The sequence below is a fragment of the Haematobia irritans genome, chromosome 1 (genome assembly GCF_050003625.1).
Source record: "Haematobia irritans isolate KBUSLIRL chromosome 1, ASM5000362v1, whole genome shotgun sequence".
Taxonomy (NCBI): Eukaryota; Metazoa; Arthropoda; class Insecta; order Diptera; family Muscidae; genus Haematobia; species Haematobia irritans.
The window spans coordinates 231265648-231281955 of record NC_134397.1 but is presented as its reverse complement, the minus strand read 5'-3'; the positions used below and the strand labels follow the sequence as shown (position 1 = coordinate 231281955).

Below are 16308 nucleotides of genomic sequence, written 5' to 3'. Positions count from 1 at the left end.
CACCAAGACAACGCACCGTGCCACAAGTCATTGAGAACGATAGCAAAAATTCATGAATTGGGCTTCGAATTGCTTCCCCACCCACCGTATTCTCCAGATCTGGCCCTCAGCGACTTTTTCTTGTTCTCATACCTCAAAAGGTTGCTCGCAGGGAAAAAATTTTTGCTGCAATGAAGAGGTGATCGCCGAAACTGAGGCCTATTTTGAGGCAAAACCGAAGGAGTACTACCAAAATGGTATCAAAAAATTGGAAGGTCGTTATAATCGTTGTATCGCTCTTGAAGGGAACTATGTTGAATAATAAAAACGAATTTTGCCAAAAAATGTGTTTTTCTTTGTTAGACCGGGAACTTATCAGTCAACTGTTACAAGCAATTAATGCAAATGGGATCGTCACTAGCTCTGCATGTTTCTTCTACCTGATTTGAAAATCAACCTTCTACATGAGGTTACGCAAATGTTCTCCACCTCGTAGATTGTGGACTGTACCACCCTCCTCTTCTCCAATTAACTGTCTCATATCTTCATCTTTTTTGGCTTCTATATCCTCTTTTGAAGCCATGTTTCCTTCAAGAGCTCTATGCTGTTCCAAAATTTTTACAATTTACCCGGCAATATATAAGCATTTTCCCATTGTATTTGCTATTTTCGAATTTCAAATTATCATTTAAATTTTAGACGGTAATTACAACAAGATGTAAAAAAAAAAAAAAAACAAAATGTCAACAATATTTTTTTGACATTTTTATGATCCGTTGAAAGTCACCTGACGAATTGAAAATTTTTGGAAAAAGGAAAGAGGAAAACGAGTCAGTGGCATACCATAGCATAATACACATGATTTTGAAAAGATTGTGTCCAGTGAGAGCATTTGAGTGGTTTGAGGAAAACTTGTGTGTTTGGGCACAGTTGTTTTGGAATCTTCTCGTCTTTTAAAAGAGAAAATATTTCTTATCCCAAAATTTTATTGTTATGAACTCCGTACACACAAACAAATAAATTCCGAATTTGTACATAAATTTGTACATTTTTATAAATTTATGGACTTTTTCATAAAAAATGTGTACACTTACATAATATATTGTTTTCATAAATACTTGTTATGAAATTATGAATCTTTTAATAACATATAGAGACGGTTTCATAAAATTAATGACATTTTACTTAATATTTCAAAAATACTGGTTTTCTCCTAGCCTGAGAGAGCCACAACATAGAGTTACTCTCATATGTATACAATACAAGCTTATAATACGAGACAACAAAAAACGAAACAACGTTTTGAAGGTAACACGCGAGTTTGATGTATTTGAGTTTTTCACTACAGTTTGAGTCGCCGTCGCGATTTGGAGATTTTATATTACTGTAAAAAAATTTACGAAAAAACAATATTAACTGGAGGGGAAAAAATTAAAAGAAAAGTTGCATATAATGCACGACGTTTTTAGTACATATTATGTAAAGGTACATATTTTTCAATGACAAAAATATGTATACTTCATTTGTAATATTAAAATTTCCATTCATATTATGTACACATTCATAGTCAATGAAAACCTACATTTTTGATTTTATGAATTGTTTTCATATAATTTATGAATCCTGTGTTTGAAAAATTTTTGAGAACACTATTCATAAAATAAATGTATTATTTTTTTGTGTGTATAAGGCGAGAGGGTGGATCTAAATCATATAAAAATGTCAATATATACATTTCCATACATTTTCTACCACATGAGTAACAACATAAAGCAATGCAGTAAGAACGATTTTATTGTTTCAATTATTGTACTTTGGATAAAAAATTAATACATTTGCTGTAAATCATATTTTTGTTTGTTTTTTTTTTTTTAGAAATTAAGTTATTGTGCTCAATCTAGATCACAGCTTGATTAGAATTTAACATTATCCTATGAAGAAATTTTTATCCAAAGTTCATGTCAGAGATTACACTATCTCTGAGAATTATTCTTCTGGTTCAGTGGGTGCCGAAGACGAAGAAGGAGTTGGAGGAGAGACAACCAAACCGGTTTTTAAACATTCATCCAATTGATTGTAGAGGGTTGTGGTTTCCTTGATATAAGCATTGGAGCTTTCATCCGAGCAAAAGTTTCTGTCATATTCAATTGTTTGGTATCTCAAGTTCACATATTGCATCTTAGTTTTGGAAACACTTTGCATGTCCAAGGCAGTGGTTATGGAGGCTCCAGCCTAAAAGAAAATAAGGATAGCAACAAAATAAAGTGAATAGGTTATAATTTCAATCAAAATTACTAATACTACGTTCATACTGGACACGAAATCATCGCAAAAGAGGAATTTCTAAATCCTCATAGATTTCAATATATTTTCAATAGAGACATATCAGCTGTCTCATAGAGAATTATACCTTGTTTCTGTAGGTCGAACGAGAGTATTTCAAATGAAAAAAAATTATTTGGGTTTCTCTATGTCGACAGGCAAGTCACTTCATATTTTGTTGTCGAGTACCAAACGAACATATACAATAAGTGTCAAGAAAAAAGTAAAACCAATTTTGAAATTTCAATCAATTCTCAGACCAAAAATTTTAAAATACTCATTTTTTTTAATCAATATACTTTCATACAAACGATATGAACTTTCAAAAATAGAAAAACCCAAATTAATTCGAATTCGAGTGACTGCTTTTCAGTCGACTGGGTTTTCGTTCGACATACAGAAACAGGCTATAATTTTATGTTAATAATATTTGGTATAAATTAAAAGTTGCCCCCATGTTTACTTACGAAAAACAGCTGTTAAATACGAAAAACAGCTGTTAAATACGCAAATGATCGAAATCTCTATAACATATTTTGCCAGTCTGCCCACTTTGTAGATATTAGACATAGGATTTCGGCGGAAATCCTCATAGATTTCAGTAGGATAGGTTCGGTTAGGTTAGGTGGCAGCACGATGTATCAGGCCCACTTAGACTATTCAGTCCATTTTGATACCACATTCGTGAACTTCTCTCTTATCACTGAGTGCTGCCCGATTCCATGTTAAGCTCAATGACAAGGGACCTCCGAACCCACGACCTTGTGTATGCAAGGCGGGCTTGCTAACCATTGCACCACGGTGGATCCCAGATTTCAGTAGATTTTCAATAAAATAAATATCGTAGAGGATTTCAACAAAATCTCTATCAAAATGCCTTATACTACCGTGCGCAACTTCTTTTGTGAATATTTATCGGCTAAACTCTAGTTTAGCTATACCTCTCAGATTTTTTTCAAAACTTCACAGATGGTAGTTCTATTTGAGTTGATTACAACAACTTTTTTCTTGGCGGTCGTAACCGGATAACCGGTTATTCGGTTCTAAAGTGTAAGTTAAAAATCATTAATATATCCGGTTCTAGAGATCCGATTACTTTTGAAAGTACATCACTAGAAAGGTTTTGAAGAGACCTTTAAAATGATGTATGAACCGTTATATCAGCTTCATCCGTTCCAGCTGTACGGGTAAAAACTTGTATTTTTCGGAACCGGTTTTTTATAAATAAGCTTATATCTCAAAAACTGCTCCATATAAAAGTACTAAATAACGGATTGCATTGTGTAGCTAACACTTCTACCTTTCCGTCAAGGTCAAAGTCAAGCTGCTATCTTTACTAAAGGGTGATTTGTTAAGAGCTTGATAACTTTTTTAAAAAAAAAAACGCATAAAATTTGCAAAATCTCATCGGTTCTTTATTTGAAACGTTAGATTGGTCCATGACATTTACTTTTTGAAGATAATTTCATTTAAATGTTGACCGCGGCTGCGTCTTAGGTGGTCCATTCGGAAAGTCCAATTTTGGGCAACTTTTTCGAGCATTTCGGCCGGAATAGCCCGAATTTCTTCGGAAATGTTGTCTTCCAAAGCTGGAATAGTTGCTGGCTTATTTCTGTAGACTTTAGACTTGACGTAGCCCCACAAAAAATAGTCTAAAGGCGTCAAATCGCATGATCTTGGTGGCCAACTTACCGGTCCATTTCTTGAGATGAATTGTTCTCCGAAGTTTTCCCTCAAAATGGCCATAGAATCGCGAGCTGTGTGGCATGTAGCGCCATCTTGTTGAAACCACATGTCAACCAAGTTCAGTTCTTCCATTTTTGGCAACAAAAAGTTTGTTAGCATCGAACGATAGCGATCGCCATTCACCGTAACGTTGCGTCCAACAGCATCTTTGAAAAAATACGGTCCAATGATTCCACCAGCGTACAAACCACACCAAACAGTGCATTTTTCGGGATGCATGGGCAGTTCTTGAACGGCTTCTGGTTGCTCTTCACTCCAAATGCGGAAATTTTGCTTATTTACGTAGCCATTCAACCAGAAATGAGCCTCATCGCTGAACAAAATTTGTCGATAAAAAAGCGGATTTTCTGCCAACTTTTCTAGGGCCCATTCACTGAAAATTCGACGTTGTGGCTCGTTAGTAAGTCTATTCATGATGAAATGTCAAAGCATACTGAGCATCTTTCTCTTTGACACCATGTCTGAAATCCCACGTGATCTGTCAAATACTAATGCATGAAAATCCTAACCTCAAAAGAATCACCCTTTATAACCGGTGATATTAGCTATTATATATCCATATACGGGTTGAAAAATAAAAAAAAAATTTCAAAAAAATCGCGCGATTTTTTTGAAAAAAATTTTGGCTGCGGTGCTTTCTTATTCCTACAATTAGACATATTACCCAGATCCTATCCATATCCGGTTTGAAAAGACAAAATGAAAATTTTTTTCAAAAAAATCGCGCGATTTGAACCTTTGCATCGAGCGTTTTTGGATTAAAAGCCGGTTTTGTTTTATTAACGATAAATTCAAATTTTACGGTTACCATTAAATTTCAGATCAAATATATCCGGTTCTAACGGAGATATCGGCTTGCAAATGACTTTGACGGATAGGTAGAAGTGTTAGCTACACAATGCAATTAGTAATTATGAACCTTTACATCGAGCGTTTTTGGATTAAAAGCCGGTTTTGTCAAAAAAAAAACCGGTTCAAAAATACGTATTTTTTCATCAAAAACCTAAACTGATAACCGGATAAACTCGAGTTGTACCTCATTTGAAAGGTCGTACTTTTAGCTTTCTAGTGATGTACATTTTAAAGTAATCGGTTCACTAAAACCGGTTTTTTTAACGATAAATTCAAATTTTACGGTTACCATTAAATTTCAGATCAAATATATCCGGTTCTAACGGAGATATCGGCTTGCAAATGACTTTGACGGATAGGTAGAAGTATTAGCTACACAATGCAATTAGTAATTTTGTACCTTTACGTTGAGCGTTTTTGGATTAAAAGCCGGTTTTGTCAAAAAAAACCGGTTCAAAAACACGTATTTTTTCATCCAAAACCTAAACTGAAAACCGAATAAACTCCCGTTGTACCTCATTTGAAAGGTCGTACCTTTAGCTTTCTAGTGATGTATATTTTAAAGTAATCGGTTCACTAAAACCGGTTTTATTAACGATTATTTGCTTACATTTTAGGCTCGAATAACCGGTTAACCGGTTGCGACCGCCAACCGGTTACTTTTTATTTCGATGTCAAATTTAATTCTCTATCGACCCAAAAAAAAATTTTTTTTACGAGGTATAGCTAAACTAGAGTTGCTCCAAATCGTGTATTTAGTACTCAAACAACATATTTTGAAAGAGATTTTGTTGAAATCCTCTACGATCTAGCTGAAATAGTTCTATTGAAGATCTACTGAAATGTCTGAGGATTTTGGGTCAAAATCCTCTTTACCAGAATTTCCTGCCTATATAACAAATGATGTTTTCTTTTCTTGTAAAAAATGCGCACTTTTTTTTTATTTTACCCGAAAAATGAAAATTTTAGTTTTTGTTATACCCTCCACCATAGGATGGGGGTATATTAACTTTGTCATTCCGTTTGTAACACATCGAAATATTGCTCTAAGACCCCATAAAGTATATATAATATGGGTCGTCGTGAAATTCTGAGTCGATTTGAGCATGTCCGTCCCTCTGTTGAAATCACGCTACCTTCCGAACGAAACAAGCTATCGACTTGAAACTTGGCACAAGTAGTTGTTATTGATGTAGGTCGGATGGTATTGCAAATGGGCCATATCGGTCCACTTTTACGTATAGCCCCCATATGAACGGACCCCCAAATTTGGCTTGCCGAGCCTCTAAGAGAACCAAATTTCATCCGATCCGGTTGAAATTAGGTACATGGTGTCAGCATATTATCTCTAGCAACCATGCAAAAATTGGTCCATATCTGTCCATAATTATATATAGCCCCCATATAAACCGATCCCCAGTTTTGGCTTGCGGAGCCTCTAAGAGAAGCATATTTCATCCGGTCCGGTTGAAATTAGGTACATGGTATCAGCATATGATCTCTAACAACCATGCAAAAATTGGTCCACATCGGTCCATAATTATATATAGCACCCATATAAACCGATCCCCAGATTTGACCTCCGGAGCCCCTTGGAAGAACAAAATTCATCGGATTCGGTTGAAATTTGGTACGTGATGTTCGTATATGATATTTAACAACCATGCCAAAAGTGGTCCATATCAGTCCATAATCATATATAGCCCCCATATAAACCGATCCCGAGATTTGGTTTTGGAGCCACTTGGAGGAGCAAATTTCATCCGAGTCAGTTGAAATTTGGTACATTGTGCTAGTATATGGCCGTTAACAACCATGCCTAACTAGGTCCATATCGGTCTATAGTTATATATATCCCGATTAAACGACGTTAACACGTGCCGCCAAACTTTTTGGCCAAAAAATTCGTTTTTTTTTCAAATTTTGAGCGACGAGCGGCACGTGTTAACGTCGTTTAATCGGGCCCAAATTTTGGCTATCCCAATATCTGGAAAGGGGATTCGTTATGGGGTTAAGGCGAATGCTCTACTGGCACCAGGCCGTGTTTTCGAAGCTAAAGGCTGGCGTAACTCGGTTTGACTCAGCGACGAGCGGCACGTGTTAACGTCGTTTAATCGGGCTCAAATTTTGGCTATCCCAATATCTGGAAAGAGGATTCGTTTTGTAGGATTAATGCGAACACGATTCCGACATTTTTTTTTTGCCCCATATAAGTTGCGGTCACTCTAATATAGATTCGTAATTATTTGTAGACTTATCTATACATACCTTTTTTGTCTAATATATACCACGAGTGGACTAACTCACAATTTAGAAAACGATGTTAAGAATTTTTAAGATAACACAACCCAATTAATTCGACTGTGGATGACAGTCTTTCGAAGAAGTTTCTACGCAATCCATGGTGGAGGGTACATAAGATTCGGTCTGGCCGAACTTACTGCCGTATATACTTGTTTTTTTTTTTTCTAAAAAAAAAAAAAAAAAAAACAGGAAAAAGTGCGAAAAGGCTTCAAATTCTGTTATGAAAATAGTGCCACGCAAATTGAAGGAATTTTCAGCACTGCCGACAAACGAGAGCGCTGCGATTGCCCTAATTGCTTCTTTGATTTCTTTTCTGCCCGCTTAATTTTTTTTATGTTGCTGGCAATATTTTAAAAATGCGTATTCTCTACAGACAAAATGAAGGCAAAACACTTTTTTCAAAAAACCAGCTGTTAAAGAACACGTTATTTTTTTTTTATTCTACATGCCTATAAAATTAAATCAATTTGACATTCACCAGACAAAGTAGAAAATAGCTTTCATCCAAAAGTCTAAGCAAGTTTTGCTCAAATGAAATCAGCAGACCACTTTTTTATTTATTTTCAAGTCCCAACGTTCTTAAAAGTTTTTCCCATTTATTTATTTTGTTAAGGAATTTAGATAAATAATTTAACATATTATGAAAAGGGTACGTTCAGTATTTACAATTAGGGTTGTTCACATTCTACAACTGACGTGCTTTTGAGCTGCGAAGGGAAAACATTTCAAAACTTAAAATTTGTTTGGTGTCGTTTTTCCAAAACGTTTAACCGTTCACACCGAGCTGAGATGTTTTCCTTTGACAGTTGCCATTTACTCTAAATTCAATTATATGCAACGTTTGTTCGAATAAATTCCGGGAGCACCAAGGAAACATTTTTTATTTTTTCATTTTCACATCCCTATGTTCTTTGATTATTGTTTTTTTTTTTTTATTTCCATAATTTGACATATATTGTGAAAATAGTATGTTCAGTCAGAGCATATTCAAAATAAAGGGAGTTTATGTTACATTATAAAAATGACGTGTTTTTGAGGAAAATTTGTGTTTTGAACTTGATGTTTTGTATGGGGAAAACAACTCGTTTTGAAATGCTGATAAAGGGAAAACATTTCAAACTCCAATATATGCTTGGTGAGAACGCCGTATAGCCGCCGTTAACCCGAAACGACTATTCGTCTTCGAAAATTACTTTTGAAAAATCGACGACTTTTTCGAACAATTTTACAAAAGGTCTACCTATTTTGTCAAATTGAAATTTACGTAGCTTTTTAATGGCAATTTGCTTATCATCCGATTAATAGCTTACTGAACCAGGAGATTGAATAGCTGCCAGTAAAATTTTTTTATGAGATCAGCTGTTTTTATAGAAACGATCAGAGATGATCTGTCGTAAACTGTAAGGCATTTGACATATATTTACAACGTATTTTACCATACGTCAAAAACGTCATAAACATTCGTAAAATACTTGACAATTTATTTAAGAATGCCTTTTTCTTATAAAAAAATATAGTAAGAAAATATAGGTGTACTACTGCCAGTTGGATTTCACATAACCGTATTAAAATCGGGTTCTTTAATCTGCGTAGTTGGTTTTTGCATGCCCACACGTTGTACCAACTCTAAATCTTATAATCAATTTTTCATTATGAACAATTTGAAAGTGCCAAATAAATGGATAAAAAGTGGAATATTTCAAAAACCAAAAAATTTAATAACTTCAAGAAAATGTCTAGGATCACAACCTCTAAACTCACAACGTAAATTGAAGAAAAAAATTCTCGAAACTCACCGCTTCAACGTAACACTCAAAGAATTCGCCAGATGATTCCTTGTTCGAACAATCCTCGTAGAGAGCACAAACACTGTTTCCACTTGCGGCAACACTAAGACGATCATTGGCAACTTCAGCCTCAACATTCAATAGGGCCTGCTCCGCATCAGATACACATTTACCATATTCCAATTCATATTTCTCATTGGCCGCGGTAATTCCTTGCGAGTAGACATTGAAACAATCGGCAGCACGTTCAGGATTTTCTTTCATCGATTGACTGGTTCTCAAAATGGCGTTGGCCATTTCCTGTTGAGCTTCATGTTCCACAGGTACCGAGAATACACCTTGAGAGGTAATAGCAAACAATACAACCAATGTAAGAGTGAACATTTTTAAAAATTTTTGGATTAGAGTTTCGACTTCACTATGGTATAGTAAGGTACTGAAGATTTTGCTTCGTATAGTTTAGATTTTATAGACAAAAGACATGGATGTTTGCCTCTTTCTTATCATATTGGCGTTTTAGTGGATTAGCAAACAACAATGGTAACTTATCTTTAGAAGACACATATTAAACCATTTACAAGTTGTAAATTGAATACCACTATAATTGACCACTATGTATCATTGCACTAAAATTGCATTAATTTTCATTTAATTAATTTATAGGCCCAATGAAGCGATAGTAAGAAAAGCGCCTGACCCTCGCATTTAATAATTGGGGATTCGAAGTAAATATTATCCAAGTGGGTTCAATATAAACAAACATTGGAGAAAATTTTATATTCACCCCGCTTCATCAAATGATGATCAAAGCTTAAACTTAAAATTGAGAACTTCATAAAAAATTTCAGTTCTGAAATAAACATACCCCTAAGTAGGGCTGCTTTTTAGTACTCGATGCCACATTTGCCTGAGCTATCCAGAACATCGTTGCACTAGTGTTTTAACTAGTACAAACGGAGAGTATTAAGAAAACGAGAGAACGAAACTGTCAAGAGAAACTGCGACAGTAGGTGACAGTCATGAGGAAATTTATCTAATGTCATGTAGTTTTTGTCGGCGCTTCTCTCAAATATCATACAGTTTGCGTCGGCGTCACCCAGTTCAGTTCTCTGTCGGCCTTATGAAACGTAAGAAAAATAGGATTTAGAACCTAATTTGTAGTAACAAATGTTCTTCTATATAAATATTTTCATTCTATTAAATTTTTTGCCAGACAATTTGAAATTATAACTGCCGAAGCCTTAATAAAGAATTTATCAAAACAACGCTTCGACCGCAACATCGGTTATATCAAAGCTGCAGGCATTGTGCGAAGAAATTTTCGTCCTCTTGTTTTCTTAATACTCTCTGGTGCAAATTGCGTCTTTGTTGCCAGGTTGTATTTAGATAAAATAACGTTTCCTCGATTCACAATAGCAAATTATTGTGATTAATTTTCGAATAACATGAAATTAAATGTGGTAAAGTGTCATATATAATTACCGCAGTAAATACTTAACTATATTTTATCTCCCGTGTGCCACGTCGTGGACATCGAATGGTACCCCACCGCTCAAAGCCGCTACGGAAGAGAAAGTTGCCTCAACACGTATGCAGAAGAAGGAAGGGCGAAACGCATACCACCAAATCAAAACAGGCCCTTCAACAGCAACCACTCTCAGACAGAAAACGCGGGCTAGCATCCATTAAACAAAAGACTGACCACCCACACAATCACTCCCCCGATAGCGCCCAGACACAGCCGTCACTGTCATCAAAAGTCAAGTCGACCCGGAAGGAAGCCTCCACCATTACGACAAAAACATCCAGATCGAAGAACTCGTTTGCCGCGAAGAAAACGCGTTATAACCTCACCAAAGACTTATCCCCTGCAACCGACTCGGGTTTCTCAGCCAGCCCATCTTACATATATCAGCAAGCTACCCAGATTTCGAAACGCAGAGGAAAGGATTCCACCGCACATTCTTCCTCAAAGCCGGCGAAAAAGCGATTCCACCACATCGGGATTCCACTACAGACACAGGAGAAAGACGTGGCGTTTGAAACCCGGCTGGAGATGACGGACTAAGTCCGCCGAGAATTGCAACCCCATATCTGCGATGCAATTAGAGTTCATCTCCCCCACACTCAATATAAGAGGCTGATCGACATCCTTGGCCAATGTCACCATATCCTAGTGGGACGAAGCGGCCAGATCATTGTCACACGACGGATCTAAAGGCTCATCAGGAGGGGGTGCAGTGTGACGCTGGAAGTCGGAGGACTTCGTTTCCTGCCACAACATAACACATTGGCTGATAAGTCCCCGGTCTAACAAAGAAAAACACATTTTTTTGTCAAAATTCGTTTTTATTATTCAACATAGTTAACTTCAAGAGCGATACAACGATTATAACGACCTTCCAATTTTTTGATACCATTTTGGTAGTACTCCTTCGGTTTTGCCTCAAAATAGGCCTCAGTTTCGGCGATCACCTCTTCATTGCAGCCAATTTTTTTCCCTGCGAGCATCCTTTTGAGGTCTGAGAACAAGAAAAAGACGCTGGGGCCAGATCTGGAGAATACGGTGGGTGTGGAAGCAATTCGAAGCCCAATTCATGGATTTTTGCCATCGTTCTCAATGACTTGTGGCACGGTGCGTTGTCTTGGTGGAACAACACTTTTTCCTTCTTCATATGGGGCCGTTTTGCCGCGATTTCGACCTTCAAACGCTCCAATAACGCCATATAATAGTCACTGTTGATGGTTTTTCCCTTCTCAAGATAATCGATAAAAATTATTCCATGCGCATCCCAAAAAACAGAGGCCATTACTTTGCCAGCGGACTTTTGAGTCTTTCCACGCTTCGGAGACGGTTCACCGGTCGCTGTCCACTCAGCCGACTGTCTCTTGGACTCAGGAGTGTAGTGATGGAGCCATGTTTCATCCATTGTCACATATCGACGGAAAAACTCGGGTGTATTACAAGTTAACAGCTGCAAACACCGCTCAGAATCATCAACACGTTGTTGTTTTTGGTCAAATGTGAGCTCGCGCGGCACCCATTTTGCACAGAGCTTCCGCATATCCAAATATTGATGAATGATATGACCAACACGTTCCTTTGATATCTTTAAGGCCTCTGTTATCTCGATCAACTTCATTTTACGGTCATTGAAAATCATTTTGTGGAATTTTTTTGTTTTCGTCGGTAACCACCACTTTCGGGCGTCCACTGCATTCACCGTCCTCCGTGCTCATTTCACCACGCTTGAATTTTGCATACTAATCAATTATTGTTGATTTCCCTGGGGCATAGTCCGGAAACTCATTATCAAGCCCAGTTTTTGCTTCCACCGTATTTTTTCCCTTCAGAAAACAGTATTTTATCAAAATACGAAATTACTTTTTTCAATTTTTTTCACAATAACAAAAGTTGCTTCACAAAAGACGCTCTATCTCACAAACTAATTGACTTACAGACGTCAAATTTTGACACGAATCATTTGAAGGTTGGTACTATATAAAAATAATATGCATTTAATAATTTAATAATATTATAAATATTATTTTACAAGCTAATTCTACATAACCTAGCGTAAGTAATTAGAGCAAACAAGTTGCCGTTATAGACCAACATCATCACAGGTTAGCATCACCTATTACGCATGCTAGGGAAAACTATAAAAGGCAGGAAGTGTGTGAGATTTGGGGCAGTCAGTCAGCAGCAGTGAAGGAGCTAGAAGTGTGTGTGTATGTGTGATCACTCTAGCCTCGTTGTACCTCATTTACTCATTCTCCTCAACGCTGCCAGCCACGTGTTCTTCCCACCACCAGCTAGGGGTGTGCCATCACCCTTGCAATACATTTCCCAGACCGTCAGACTTCCCCTGGAGTAGTGTGACCTCTACAACTACTTTCCAGTCCATTCCCCTTAGCAAGCATACTAACTGTGTGCCGCCTACCCAACGCCGCTCAAAAAGTCCGAGGACCGACGGGTCTCGACACACGCCATATCCACCTCCTCATTGCCTGTACAACATAATCTACTGCAAATGTCTTTGAACTACTCAATAAAGATGACCTTCACTGAACAAAAGAAAACTAGTCTTTTTCTTTCCTCTGTCCAAATTTAATTCCTTTTACTGTGACGTCCCCAGCTCCGAGAGTCTCATCCCAGCCAGGAGCTGGAAAACCTGTCGTTACATCATTAATTTAAAATGTATTCATATGTCCCACTCACTCGTTTTTCCAAAACGTTTCACAGTTCACACCGAATAGAAATATTTTAGTTTGACAGTTACCATGGAACCTAAAAATTCCCATTTAGTCTAAATTTAAATATAATCAACGTTTGTTCTGATAAATACCGCGACCGCAAAGGAAACATATTTCTTAAAGTATTTTAATATTCCAAAGCTTTTGTTTTTTTTCTTCTATGAAATGAATTTAAATAATTTCACATATATTTTGAAAAGAGTATGTTTAGTCAGAGCCTATTCCAAATAAGGGGGTGTCCACATTCTAAAATTTGCGTGATTTTGATGAAAAATTGTGTTTCGAACTTAATTTTTGTGTATGGGAAAAACAACTCGTTTATAAAGGGAAAACATTTCAAATCCCAAACATGCTTGTTGAGAACGCCGTATAAGCGTTCAAGAAAATAGAATGAAAATAACACCTTTCATAAGATTTGAGATCTAGGTTAGGTTAGGTATAGTGGCAGCCCGATATTTCAGGCTCACTTAGACTACATATTCAGTCCATTGTGATACCACAGTGATGAACTTCTCTCTTATCACTGAGTGCTATCCGATTCTATGTTAAGCTCAATGACATGGGACCTCCTTTTTATAGCCGAAACCACTTAGAGGAGCTTTGAAACACTCAGAAATGTCACCGGTATTACTGAGGTGGGATAATCCACCGCTGAAAAACTTTTTGGTGTTTGGTCGAAACTGGGTTTGAACCCGCGACCATGTGTATGCAAGGCGGGCATGCTAACCATTGCACCACGGTGGCTCCCAAGATTTGAAATCTAAATTCTGTAGATTTATACACAGTGGATGGTTATTGCTCGAAATGGATAATTTCAATCATTCAATATGAATGTCAGAACAATTACGATATTTAATGTCATTTGCATGTCCAAAAATACTAGGTTATGTCGAGTATAATCTGCTGCTTCTATAGGTCCCAGAAGTCGAATCGGGATATTCATCGATATTAACTATATTTGTATAGCTCTTTTGGATCTAAAATACTCCAGATTTTTCAGCTTTCATGCCATAAAATTGGGATATCGGTCTATATAAAATACCAATATATACTGAATTTGGTACAGTTTTTTTTACCGTATATATGGGGAATATATCAAAATATGGACCGTAGTATACAAAATTTCAAACACATCAGAAGTCAAAAGGGAAGTCATGCTCTCAAGAAGTCAAAAAGGGGAATCAGTCAATTTTACCAATATATTCCAGCTCTTTGCGAAGCTGAAACGTCGCTTGGATTCAGATTTGAAGTAAATCGGATAAAAATTGGGCTTATATGCCCTGAAGAATACACATCGAAAGATCGGTCTATGTAGGAACTATATCCAAATACGGATCGATATATACCTAATTTAACAGCACTTTATGGATCTAAAATACTAATTCCGATTCAAATCATAAACCGATATATACCAAATTTAGCACAGAATGACATATGGTATGTATCTATATATTCAATGTAAACTGAAACAAGTATATACGGCCGTAAGTTCGGCCAGGCCGAATCTTATGTACCATCCACCATGGATTGCGTAGAAACTTCTGCGAAAGACTGTCATCCACAGTCGAATTTCTTGCGTTGTGGTAATACTTACCGATGGCAAGGTATCTTAACACTTCTTACCATCGTTTTCTAAATTGTGAGTTAGTCCATACGTGGTATATATTAGACAAAAAAGTTATGTATAGGTAAGTCTATAAGTAATTACGAATCGATATGGACTTTTGCGCGGTACGTGGAGAGCCAGAATTGAAATATGGGGGTCGCTTATAAGGGGGCTACAATTATGAACTTGATATGGACCAATTTTTGTGTGATTGGGATCAATTTATCTAAGAGCTATATACAACTATAGACCGATATGGATCTAGTTAGGCACGGTTGTTAACGGCCATATACTAGCACAATGTACCAAATTTCAACTGAGTCGAATGAAATTTGCTCCTCCAAGAGGGTCCAAAACCAAATCTCGGAATCGGTTTATATGGAGGCTATATATAATTATGGACCAATACCTGCATGGTTGTTAGAGAACATATACTAACACCACGTACTAAATTTCAATCAGATCGGATGAATTTTTCTTATCCACCGGAGGTCAAATCTGGGGATGAGTTTATAATTATGGACTGATATGAACCAATTCCTGCATGGTTGTTGGATACCATATACTAACATCACGTACCAAATTTTACTCTTCCAAGGGGCTCCGAAGGTCAAATCTAGGGATCGGTTTATATGGGGGCTATATATAATTATGGACCGATTTCGACCAATTTTTGCATGGGTGTTTGAGACCATATATTAACACCACGTACCAAATTTCAACTGAATCAGATGAATTTTGGTCTTCCAAGAGGCTCCGGAGGTCAAATCTGGGGATCGATTTATATGGGGGCTATATATAATTATGGACCGATGTGGACCAATTTTTGCATGGTTGTTAGAGACCATATACAAACACCATGTACCAAATTTCAGCCGGATCGGATAAAATTTGCTTCTCTTAGAGGGTGCAAGCCAAATTTGGGGGTCCGTTTATATGGGGGCTGTACGTAAAAGTGGACCGATATGGCCCATTTGCAATACCATCCGACCTACATCAATAACAACTACTTGTGCCAAGTTTCAAGTCGATAGCTTGTTAGCGTGATTTCGACAGACGGACGGACGGACGGACATGCTCAGATCGACTCAGAATTTCACCACGACCCAGAATATATATACTTTATGGGGTCTTAGAGCAATATTTCGATGTGGAATGACAAAGTTAATATACCCCCATCCTATGGTGGAGGGTATAATAAGAAATCATCCCGAATGTATTTTCTGCGCACTTCCATCTCGTTTCTGAACTATTCCAACATAGTATTCGTCCAAGATGTCAAATAAAATACGTCGGTTTTCTAAAGAAGCAAATCGTGCTTGTTCAATTAGGAGCGTACATTTTGTCAAGAAAATCTGCGATATTTCTTACGTTATTATTATTCGACTTAATTTGGTGTACCTTTCTGTAGAAAATGAGCTCTGTTTGTGAATATTTTGAAAAACGACAAAATGA

General features: G+C 36.9%; 1 protein-coding gene and 1 long non-coding RNA gene across 2 annotated transcripts; one reads left to right on the top strand and one right to left on the bottom strand.

Moving 5' to 3' along the window:
- Positions 1 to 1755: 1755 nt before the first annotated feature.
- LOC142223312 (uncharacterized) lies at positions 1756 to 9435 on the bottom strand. The gene is made up of 2 exons (XM_075293211.1): positions 9000 to 9435; positions 1756 to 2211 (listed from the first exon to the last, which is right to left on the bottom strand). Exons 1-2 carry the CDS (start codon positions 9372 to 9374, stop codon positions 1966 to 1968), a joined length of 621 nt encoding a protein of 206 aa, XP_075149326.1. The 5' UTR covers positions 9375 to 9435; the 3' UTR covers positions 1756 to 1965.
- Positions 9436 to 10112: 677 nt separating this feature from the next.
- LOC142223399 (uncharacterized) lies at positions 10113 to 13073 on the top strand. The gene is made up of 2 exons (XR_012718721.1): positions 10113 to 12481; positions 12548 to 13073. It is a non-coding gene; the product is annotated as an uncharacterized LOC142223399 (long non-coding RNA).
- The last annotated feature ends 3235 nt before the right edge of the window (positions 13074 to 16308 follow it).

Coding starts and splice junctions, on each gene's coding strand:
- LOC142223312 (XM_075293211.1), bottom strand. CDS start 9,374: ATGTTCACTCTTACATTGGTTGTATTGTTTGCTATTACCTCTCAAGGT. Junction 2,212..8,999: donor TTGAGTGTTACGTTGAAGCG/GTGAGTTTCGAG, acceptor ATTTTCTTTTAG/GCTGGAGCCTCCATAACCAC.